This window comes from Triticum dicoccoides, chromosome 1A (assembly GCF_002162155.2).
Source record: "Triticum dicoccoides isolate Atlit2015 ecotype Zavitan chromosome 1A, WEW_v2.0, whole genome shotgun sequence".
NCBI classification, from domain to species: Eukaryota; Viridiplantae; Streptophyta; class Magnoliopsida; order Poales; family Poaceae; genus Triticum; species Triticum dicoccoides.
This window is the reverse complement of record NC_041380.1, coordinates 571,593,390-571,605,042: the sequence shown is the minus strand read 5'-3', so window position 1 is coordinate 571,605,042 and position 11,653 is coordinate 571,593,390. Positions and strand designations below refer to the sequence as shown.

Here is an 11,653-nt window from a genome sequence, read left to right as displayed (position 1 = left end):
GCAGGAGCTTGTGGTGGAGGGCTTGATGATGGTGATGATGGAGGAGGCTGCTCGTTAGTTGGTTCCACTGGAGGTGCTGTGGGTGGGCTCGATGGAGGTGATGGGGGAATGGATGGAGGATTCAGTGAAGGTGGTGGCGGTTGATTGTTAGGTTCGTATGTTGGAGGTGTAACAGGGGGAGTAGATAGAGGTGTTTGTGAGGTGGCTGGAGCTTGTGGTGAGGGGCTAGATGGTGATGGCGGTGGAGGAGATTGAGTGCTAGGTTGATAGGGCGGTGGTGTAGTAGGACTAGAATCTAATGGAGATGGAGGTGGCTGAGTATTAGTTTGGTCGGTTGGAGCCATGGGTGGAGAATAAGATGGGGACGACGGTGGTGATGGCGTACCATTACCTTGGTCTGGTGAAGGCCCAGCTCCATCAGGCGATGACGGTGTTGTCTCTGCATCGTCGCAATCCTTGTTTGGTGGTCCTCGACCTTTGTTGGTCGGGCCATCCTTGTCGTGGGGATGCGGACCACGTCCTGGCTTGGGGCAATGTGGATTTTTCACTGGCCCTACACCATTGGATTTATGATCACCACTCCCATGGGAGCCCTTCCCATTTCCACCAGCAGAGCCCTTGTCATCAGCTTGGGATACATGGGCAGCAATCACAAGAATCAGGAGGGGAAGAACTACAACTAGCAGTGATCTCATCGTAGGATGAGAACGCTGAACCTAAATACCGACCAGAGAGAGCTGTTTTTGTTGGCTTGCGGGTTTGTGCAGAATGGGAAGCAACGCTAGCCATTTATAGTGGTGGTGACCTTGGTAATGGCTACGTTTTGCTAGATCCGCAGAAGCTTCTGACACTGTCACGCACCGTCCACTGTGTTCTGACATTTGTTAATTCTCAGGTCAGCTCCTCACCAGCTGTGTTCTGACAGATGAAAGAGGGAGAAGTAATCACTGTGTTTCTCCTGCTGATTTCATTGACATTTTGCAGGATCCATGGTTCTCCGTGCACAGCATCTTTGCCTAGATCACAGGGCCATTCATGTAACTGACAGTTAATGCCACACGAGTGGTGACCTGTTGACCAGGAGAAGCAGACCTTGGGTGGCGTCGGCAGATTCCAAATGGAGCTGTCAAAAATGCCAGGTGTGTCCTAGCTGAGTTAATTAACAGCACAGCACAGCACTGCTGCACACGATCAAGTTGACCTCAGAGATAGTTAGCCAGCAGTGTCAGATCCATAGCAGTACACATCAAATTGATGGAAGATCTATCTAGCTGTGAGCTTTCATGGGCGGCTCAGAAACCCAGGAAGGCCGGCCGATCAAGCCGCATCTCTCTGTGTGGAGCTTCCAGCTGTTCATATCTGTAGATAGAATTAGGATCTAGTTGATCTGACGTTTCCAGCTATGGTAACTAGATTCGCAGTGTTGTATCTCAAGTTAAAAATTTGGAACTGCTCCTGCACCAGATGAGCTCGGCTGCTGTGTCAGCATCCCAAGCAAAACAACTCTCCTTGATTCTCATTCCAATGCTAATCCTTGTGTCTGCTCGTCGGTGCAAAAGCTAGACCTTCTTCCAAAGTCACACTGTTGCCCCAGTGCTAGTTGGACAGTGGAACCGCGTAATGTTCAAGATGCCTTTCTCCAAAAACATTCGAACATGCCAAACTGGAAGTAACAACATTGCTGGAACACAACTCTTGTAGGGGGGCAATCATATATTCATATTCATAGGAGAAGTGAGCAGGGGTATTATTATTATTATTGCCTATTGTTGTTGTTGTTTTTTTGCATGCATCGTTTGACTCTTGAGTAGATGAATTTCCGAACTGCAAAATGTAGCCTAGGAAAACACAAAGAAGGATCTTTGACTATTTATATCCATAGGAGAAGCGGGCAGGACACATAAGAAGATGTGTTCAAGGCTGGGTATGATTGTCATTGGCTTGTTGTTTGTTGTTTTGCATGCATTGTTTGACTCTGAGTAGATGAATTTCCTAACTGCAAAATGTAGTCTTGGAAGGCACAAAGAAGGATCTTTAACTATTTAGTGTGAGTAGACAATTAATCATCCATAAAAATGTACCGACAACATTCTAATATGGGAGTACCGAAGATCTTAACAATCTGTTTTTCAACCTATGTTAATTTGTATTCTTACTGGTTCTGAACCCTTTTCAGGCTGATCAGATCTGGAGATGGAATTCTTTCATTTGATCGGTTTTCTTCTGACTCATGGCATGAATAAATGGAGAGTACCAAATGATAAGGTATTGTGTAGACTTTTGCAGTTGCAACCATGTTTTCTGTGTATTCTCGGTAGCTAGCGTGATATACGTATGCTTCTTTCTCCTTCATCATCCCTGGAGGGCCCTATCTTGGTGCTTTTGAAGTAGTGATTTTTGGTTGAAGTAGATCGTTTCTCTGAAGTGTTGTAGCAGTTACTTTCAGGTTTCAAGGCTTTCCTGTGTGTAAATCATTCTTCCTTGGCTGATGGTAGCAAGTAACATCTGGAGTTCATTATCCATTGGAATCTTGTACAGATTAGGCTGTGGGCTCTTTGCCACTGGAGACATAAGAATAATAAAGCTGAGATCGCTATTCCTAATTAATGGGTAACAAAATGAAACGGATACCGATATTGTGTACTCTTTTAAAGTCATTCCTAACCAGAACAGTTTGCATTATGGCAACCCACTCTGCAAAAACCGATATGTGCATGAAGCAAAATTTTCGCACTGCACACTGATAGTTTATTCGATGGCCAGCACGACTTTTTTATTGATTTGAAAAGAAACATTACAATGGCTCCTTTTTTTTCTCTTCTGGTTACCCAGCGAAAGAACCGGTATTAACAGCGTAGCCACGGGGTCGCAAGGAGACAAATTGTAGGCATACATTTCGGATAATTCTATTTGCAAGTGCCTGTGCTCCTTATTTTCAGGTCAGTTTACTGTTTTCTAGAATCTATACTGCTTCTTGGCTACTTTTCTTTGTTCCCTGCAGGGAATCAAGCAGTTCTTCGGCGGGGTAAGAGTCTCACAATGCAAGGCAAACCATTGTTTTATGTGGCCATGTTTTTTCTTAATTTCTGGAGATTGTTGGGCAATTCTGATAAGTTAAGAAACAGGTGCGCGACCTGGCCTTTGTGTTTCTTCAGCAACCCTGAGTTGATGCCATCTTGGCTGCTGCTCTTACCGCGGTTTTGTTGTGGCTGTGATCAGAACTGAAGTGTGATAGTTGAAGAAATAAGCTCAGATATACTCTCTTCTTTTTTCGGATGCTGCATAGTGTCACGACTGGCTACTTGAGAGTCCATTGCCACGGATGGTTCTGGAGCCAACAATTCCAGTGACCCGCCGGATATCAGAAGCTCACTGTCTGGCATCTCAATGCTCTCAAGCCGCGAAGGCATGCGGCATGCGGCCATTTTCAGGAAAAGGAGTTTCAGGGGGCATCAGATTATATAAACAGAAAGGATGGTAGAGGAACACGAACTGGTGATGGCTGGGCCTCTGAAGCAAAGGGCCGGGCAAGCTTCATCTGTTTTTATGTCGTGTAGAAAAATCCCGGCCCTTTTCTTTGACAAGGCAGAAGAATGATTGTGCAGCGGTGCATAACAGAAACACTGAATAGCACAAGCTGACCAGACCTTCACAAGAACCTACCGAATTAGGGTTTTCGAGGCGGTGGCGTGTCTGGCTAATGTACCATTGGGCAATGGCATATTATAGTGGCAATTACGGGATATGATCGTATCGTTCCAGGTTACCCGACGTGTTATTTTTGGTGGGCTAAAAATGCCAGGTCGGTGAATCGTCATGTAGAGAATAAGGCCCTGCTCGGCAGCTCTCCGCTCCGCAGCTTAATTTTTCAGAGTTGGCAAACTGGTGCTCCTCGTGCGCTTCCGTATTCTACGGAGCCGGATGACTGCCCAACGGGCTCTAAGTTTGCGATGTTGTGTTATGTGTGCCTCAAATTTGCCTGTCCATACCTCCAAAAGAACCGTGTGAAAGAAGAAAGTAACGATCGACTGTATCAAACACTAGCACCAACACAGCCACACATGCATGTACTGAGTTTCTGTTTGGGGGACAACTTTCAGTTCAAAGTCTGCTACAAGTCATACAAAACTGTTAAACTGTGATACTCCGTGCATACCGCCTTTCGCCAGAAGTCAATCATTTCGGGCAATTTCAGAAGCCAAGAAACTTGGGATACCGCAACTTAGTAAATAGTTGAGGGGCAATGGTGGTAGTCAAAGTTCAGGAAGCTGATGCCCTGTATTTCACACCAGTTTTCAGAGCAAATTAACTGAGGCAACACACTGTTCATTTCATGAACATAGTTTCAATTATGCAAAGATTGCGTCAACAAAATATTATCGCAGCATATAAAAATATTTCCTCAAATCTCTAACGAATGGGCAGTTGACAACAAATGTTCAACAAAGGAAAAAAAAAGGAAAAAAAAGGAAAAAAAAGGAAAAAACCGTCGACAGCAGGATTCGAACCTGCGCAGGCAAAGCCCAACAGATTTCGAGTCTGTCTCCTTAACCACTCGGACATATCGACTGCTCTGACAACAGTTTAAAAAGTAAGTAAATATTAGAGAAATTGTACCCTGTCATTGCATTAGTGCAGTGGCAAGGTCTTCTCGTTCCCGGCCCAAAGCAAAACCGGGCCTGCACTTTTCCTTGCCCTCCCTCTTCAATGAAAAGCTCTATTTTTGCCTCTCTCTTTTTTGCGGAATAAAGCTCTATTTTTGCCATGAGCAAGGCAAAGAAAAGCTCGAAATATGCATTCATAAGATGTATTTCACCCTTCAATCTACACTGTGCCACAAGTCTACATTACGCTCGGCTAGATTTTTTTTAATTAATCGCACCCATCTACTCAACTTGATGTTTCCATGCTCCTAGACATTGTTCCTCGTCCTATTACTGTCATTGGCTATGTGTACCTTGATCTATGTCATCCGCTTACCATGAGGCAATGACATATTAGAGCGGAAATTGCGGGATTTGATTGAATAGTTATGGTAAAATGGTTGTTTTCTGTCGGCTGGTTCTAGGTTACTTTTGGTTAAATCCCTGGGTCTAAAGATGTGATGCCAGTAAGTTGTCGTGTAGAGAATAAGTTTGTGATGCGGTGTTAGAGCATCTCCAGACGAACCCTCAAAAGTGCTTAACTCCTCAAAATATGCCCTTTTGATGAGTTAAGCCGCACCTAGCCGAACCCTCGGCCGGTTTAACTCCTCAAAAAAATTAGGTGGTTTGTCGTCGGTACTTCAAATTTGAGCGGTTGAAACAACTTCTCAGGAAAAAACCCTCTTGTATGGCACCTCCATATCGCTCGACACCCTCCACCTCGTTGTTGTCTACGCTGATTTCTTCCCCCTAGCGTCCACCGAGCACGCTCGCGGACCTCCCCGGCCAAGTTAGATTAGCTCCGCTACGACACCGCTACCAGAATCGGACCATATCTTTGCCGTCGTGCTCTCGAGGACGAAAATGACACTGCCAAGCTTTGTTTCATCCAAATCAGAACCGGCAGACCACCGAGATGGTGTACAACACATGTGGATGAGCTAGGCGGCGCCAAAATTGCAGCCACGCTGGGAAATTCTAAAAATTAGAGTTCGGTTGAGACGAGCTTGATCGGCGACGGGCGAGCATGGCTTGGAGGCGAGTCCTCTTCCTCTGAGCCCGCAGGCCATCCCCCAGCACCCATCATCCACCCGCAACCTCGCCGTCACCTCAAAGCCGCCGGTTGTGTCTGTCACCTTCTCCGCTCGTAAAGTGTTCGGTGAATTGCCTAGGTGCATTTTTTTGGCCTTTTCATTGTGTTTTACTGTTTTTGCAATCAAATTTCAATGTTGAATATTCCATAGTTTAGATGAAGAGGTTAAGGGAGATGTTCTTCTATGACTCTTTGTCAGAGAAGGAGGAGAAGACGATTATGATTTTGAAATGTCCATTGACGTAATCGTTCACAAGGACTTCTGGTGACCAAGACTAGGATCATAGTTCGCCCACTTGTACATCAATCAGTATAGAGCAGAAGGTCATGACAAGCTTATAAAGGATTACTTTGCACCCATTAACCTAGTCTGAGAAGTATTTTCGCATACTATTTCGGATGTACCGAATTCTCTTTCTCACCATTGCAAAAGTTGTTGAGGAGCATCATCAATGGTTTAAACTGAGGAGGAGTGCATCGGGAGAGATAAGTGCAAGCCCGCTGATAAAGTGTGTCATGGTTGTTCGAGTGCTTGCCCATGGGTGTTCAAACAACAACATTGATGACAATGTCTGCCCTAGGGAAGAATCAATCCTAGAGGGTGTCGGGAAGGTTTAGTTGAGGTTTTACATGGACTCCCTGAATGGGCCAGCCCATAATCACGCAGGTACACATACACCAGTTATTATTCATTTTTTTCATTTACAAAAAAAATTATAATTACATATATTCCAAAAAGCTTAATGTACTTAAGTATTTGAAAAATATTCACCGCAAATTTGAAAAATGTTAACACAGTGTAAATAATGTTGTTAGTGTAATGTCAAAAATGTATGCAAAAAATGTTCATGACATTTTAAAAACGTTCACGCGTTTCAGAAAAATATACATGACATTTTAAAATGCAAAAATAAGTTCCTGTAATTAAAACATAATTATGTTATATTTTAACATGCTTTACCAAAATATGCTTTTGACATTTTAAAAAATGTCTATACAATATTAAGAAATGTTTTCATAGATTAAAAATATACTTCAATGTGTATTTGAAAAATATTTAACACGTATTCAGAAAAGGGACAATTGCATTTTTACCCCTAGTTAGTTCCTACCCACGGGTTTTGCCCTTACTTTTCGAGGTTGCTCAGTTTTGCCCTTACTTTTTCCGTCGAGGTCCCTTGAATGCCCTTTGACTGTTTGACCAAAATTTTGAAAATTCATAACTAATTCATATGAACTCAGAAAAATGCAAATAAGATATCAAAATGTTCAGATAAACATTAGCTTTATGTGCATATCATTTGCATTCAGGACAAAAGCACCCTTTAAAATACCTAAGGTAATTAATGTTATTAACATTATTAAAAATAAAAAGGTATAAACAATATTTTTTTCATGAATAAAAATTACAAGCAAATGTAGGTGATGTTTCCTAAACATCCTGATATCTTATTTGCATTTTTCTGAGTTCGTATCAATTTGTTATGAAGTTTCCAAATAATGGTCAAAGTCGTTACAACATTCATAACAAGATGATACGAACTCAGAAAAATGCAAATAAGATATTTGGATGTTTAGAAAAAATCACCTACATTTGCATATAATTTTTATTCATGAAAAAATATTGCTTATACCTTTTTATTTTTAATAATGTTAATAATATTAATTACCTGAGGTAGTTTAAAGGGTGCTTTTGTCCTGAATGCAAATGATATGCACATAAAGGTAATGTTTATCTGAACATTTTGATATCTTATTTGCATTTTTCTGAGTTCATATGAATTAGTTATGAATTTTCAAAGTTTTGGTCAAACGGTCAAAGGGCATTCGAGGGACCTCGACTGAAAAAGTAAGGGCAAAACTGAGCAACCTCGAAAAGTAAGGGTAAAACCCGTGGGTAGGAACCAACTAGGGGTAAAAATGCAATTGTCCCTTCAGAAAATGCTCAAAAACATGTAGTTAAAAAGGTGTTGATCATGTATTTGAAAGATATTAAACATATATTTGAAAAATGCTAAACATGTATAAAAAAATGTGTGCACTTCTATTTGGGGAATAACTTCAGGTCAAAGTCTGGTGCAAATCGATTCGCAAAAAAACAAGTCTGGTGCAAATCTCACACAAAGCTGTTAAATTTGCGCTACTCCATGCGTTTCGCCAGAAGCCAACAGATTCAAAATATATTTATAAAACCCGATACTTTTCTTTAAAAATGAAACACAGAACAAAAGTTATAAGGTTCCGCATTACAGCAACACTGCCTGAGCAGCAAAAGGTGTAAGTAATCTGAGAACAACAGAAGCATTGGGGCGCAGGCCAACATTGATCATCATGCGTGAGAGAAGTTGAGTAGGCAATCTTCAGCAGCTGCCGGGTCACAGCAGTTGGATCTTCAGCAGGTACCAGATCGTTGGTAGTCCTCCTTTTCTTCAGCAGCAGGTGAGCGTTGTGACACTGGTCCCAGGTAGCTCAGCCTGCTTGTGGGCGGCAGGAATCTGCTTTTAGTTTCAGAACTTAACAGGCAGCTGTGTTCAGGTATGTGTAGTCGTTTTAAAAGGTTATCACGTGCCAGCAGTTTGTTATGGGAAAGTAATAACCAAGAAAAACATTTATGTATCCTAGGGGGAACTTGTAATTGCCAAACAGCAGGAATGAAGAAGAAATAACAGGAGAAATCCTGCTAAAGATGATGATAGCGTATAGAGATTGTCAAGTACAGGTCCCAGAGTTATCCAGCATCCGAACTAAGCTATCTTCTTCCTCGGTTAAGAATAAAGAAGAGGCAATGTCCACTATCTGAAACCATAGCTCCATGACCATAAGCCTGTCAGTGAAACCTCTCCTAAAAGAGAGCTTCAGGTGTAGCTGCTGCCCATCCCAATAAGCTCGGGAAACAACTGAAGTATCCACCTTTCAGTGAGGGGCATTGGTGGCCAAATCTCAGGAAGCCAATGGCCTGTATCTTACGCCAGCTTCAGCACTGCACATTAACTGAAACTGACGCAACATATCGTTCATTTCATGAACATAATTACCAAGGTTGTATCGAAAAAAATGTTACAGTAGCATATGACAAGATCCGCAAAACAGAAGAAGGAAAAAAAGGTTGAATCGCCAACAGCACGATTCGACGACACACTGTTCATTACAAGACTCTGTATTTTAGTCGACACACTGTTCAGTACATGGACATCTTTTTATTGGAATTCATTAGGCATGAACATATTTACAAAGATTGCATCAACAAAATCTTACAGTCCCCGAAAAAAAACTTACAACAAAATCTTCAAAGTCTCTAACAAAGAGACAGTTGACAATAAATGTCCATTGCAAAAGGGGAAAAAAGGAAAAACGAATTAATCGTCGACAGCAGGATTCGAACCTGCGCAGGCAAAGCCCAACAGATTTCGAGTCTGTCTCCTTAACCACTCGGACATATCGACTTCGATGCTAACACTCACTTAGGAGGCTATATCTAAGGATAGAATCGATGGCCCAGGTCCAAATGAATGCACGTATACCGGATTTCTACCACCATTTCCAGACGAGTGCCGCAACATTGTACCTACTACGATAATTTTTTTTTTTGGAAAAACGTCGTCACAGTAACCGTCAGCGAACCACAATATTTACAGGATGGCATGCACCTTTTGCACCAAACTGGTTTAAATTTCTGCAACAAAGAGCCCAACTACTTGTGCATAGCCAGTAATGTTCGAATCACATGCTATGTTTGCTCATCATTTGCGCTACATGTTTGGTTAGGGCTTCTTATGATAAAAGGTTCTTTTCTGGAGAGAAGATGATAAAGGTTGGGACGGCTATGACCTCACCGAGCAATCCAAAGAAATTCTTCACAGGTTTCATGTAAGCGTAATAATGTATAATTACAGGTAAAGACTCGAAAAGGATTTGCACAGCTTACAGCCTAGACGACTTCATTGCTGGGTTAACAGTTACAAATCTGTGGTATTGCATTCACTGTCAACAGCTGCAATGGCTGCAGGTTTTTACATCTGTAAACGTATCATAAACACAGAAAAAGGCCGTGGGAAAAAAATCTACAGGGCAGTATGCACCGGCGAATACGGAGGGGAAACGAAGGGCACAAAAAGAATACAGCGAGCACACAAAAATAGGAAAAAGCTGGTCAGGCAGTTCTGCTTGGCACTGCTACTAGTATGACTGACACTACGACTTTGCGGGTCCTGTTGCACGGGCTGTTTAGGAGGAGGGCAATCGGTTAGCAGCGCCGCTAGCGGGCATCGCCAAGTCGAGATTCAGATCCTCTGCACCGCCGCAAGGTTTATCATCCTTCCGGCTTGCCGAGAGAAATGATGGCCTGTAGGAGCAGAGGACTTCCGGTGGCAGGATCTCTATGTTACAGGTCCTTGACAACTTCAAGGTGGTTCCACAGCGACCATCCTGCGGGGTAGTTGAGCTGGGGAGGTTCCAAGGCGAAATTCCAGACCATGACCCGGTTGCAGTTATCTGGAAGGCCTTCTATTTGACGGTCGTTTTTAACAAGCTTCTCAACAAATCGTGACTCCTGCAATGACAGATAATCAGGTCAGTTACATGACTTCTGTTATCCATGTAAACTTTTATGAGTTATTTGTTGTATGGCTTCATATCAGATCACAAAAATAGCAATAATCCAGCATTTTCTTCGACATATACTACTGGCTATAGTTGCTTAAGATATCTTACGGATGGTTACAAGTTCTATTGATTTTGTCTTGATAGCAACTACTCCCTCCGTTCCATATTACTTGTCGCTGATTTAGTACAACTTTGTACTAAATTAGGGACAAGTAATATAGAACGGAGGGAGTATCATTTATTTTTCTAACCATCTTTTATGATATTTTATTTCATTACAGCATCACCCCCCACCCACCCCAAAATAGAATTGATAGGTGCTGGTTGCAGTTTGCTCCATGGAGATCTACAGATGGAAATTCAACTAGGCTGCAGTACGATTTTGCAGAAAGAAAGTTCCATCAAAACATAGTAATATGCTTGAATATATGAAGTTTGTATTAGGGAGAAACTCACCTGCAGACCACCTCTACCACCAGAGTGGACTATAACAGAATCCATAGCTGGGCGGTTCCACCTTTGAGGATCCCAGAGCATTGTACTGTTGAAAGCAAACCCAGAGAAACCAATTGGGAATCGACGAGGTGCACCCTTCTTCTGAATTGTGTTCCATCCAGTGATTCGGTTTCCTTTACATGTAGGCCCTTCTACAACCACCCTGTACTTACTTGCATCATGGTTCGCTACAGGCCATGCACCAACGCGCCTGCATAGAAAAGAACAAACTCATAAGAGAAAGAAAAATTACTACAGATTTCTTTGATCTGAAATCTCTGATAGGCAGTTTTAAGGCAACAAAGTCCATGATATTGTTTCACCTCCTAAACTAAATTCCTATTTCACAGGCTTTATCTTTGAATTCTACAGACAATATGTCTGTTCTCATAATAAAAGGGCTATTTGCAATCAGTACTTTTTCTCGCAAAATTGCCACCATGCTGCATAACTTCTCAAGTTTGAGCCCCCAATTTGGTAATATCATCAGTCATCACTAAGATAAACTGAAACAACAGATAATAGTACCCTGTAATATTCTTATGCCAGTGAAGACCACATTCAGGAACAGAACTGTTTGGAAATAATTGGCAAGGTACTGGCTGGAATCTGGAATCACCAATATTGTTTGCCATGAACAAAGAATCCATAGAAACCAAGAACCTCCCCATGGCTGGTTGTGTATCACTCATTGAGCAACGTGTCGGTAGGGAATGTTTTTGTGCCACTGGTACTCACTAGTATAGAACATACTTCTTATGTCCATTAAATTAAGCTAAATCCAAGTAAAGATGCATGGTTCTTGATCAGACACAAATTA

At 42.2% G+C, this 11,653-nt stretch overlaps 1 protein-coding gene, 1 long non-coding RNA gene and 2 other non-coding genes across 5 annotated transcripts in view; 1 reads left to right on the top strand and 3 right to left on the bottom strand.

The window, feature by feature from the left end:
* The first annotated feature begins 6 nt into the window (after positions 1-6).
* LOC119291570 lies at positions 7-3,957 on the top strand. Its single transcript, XR_005142518.1, has 5 exons — positions 7-895; positions 985-1,139; positions 2,177-2,265; positions 2,833-3,125; positions 3,220-3,957. It is a non-coding gene; the product is annotated as an uncharacterized LOC119291570 (long non-coding RNA).
* Positions 3,958-4,487: 530 nt separating this feature from the next.
* TRNAS-CGA lies at positions 4,488-4,569 on the bottom strand. Its single transcript has one exon. It is a non-coding gene; the product is annotated as a tRNA-Ser (tRNA).
* Positions 4,570-9,097: 4,528 nt separating this feature from the next.
* On the bottom strand, positions 9,098-9,179 carry TRNAS-CGA. The gene has a single exon. It is a non-coding gene; the product is annotated as a tRNA-Ser (tRNA).
* Positions 9,180-9,645: 466 nt separating this feature from the next.
* Positions 9,646-11,653, bottom strand: part of LOC119291557 (probable beta-1,4-xylosyltransferase GT43E) — a 4,515-nt gene continuing 2,507 nt past the window's right edge. The window contains exons 2-3 of one of the 2 annotated variants that reach the window (XM_037570344.1): positions 10,795-11,044; positions 9,646-10,285 (exon numbers count right to left, since the gene is read on the bottom strand). In XM_037570344.1, the coding sequence (XP_037426241.1) occupies positions 10,118-10,285; positions 10,795-11,044 (418 nt within the window). In that variant the 3' untranslated portion in view covers positions 9,646-10,117. The remainder of the gene's footprint in view (positions 10,286-10,794; positions 11,045-11,653) is intronic. The other variant, XM_037570339.1, reaches the window with a different exon arrangement.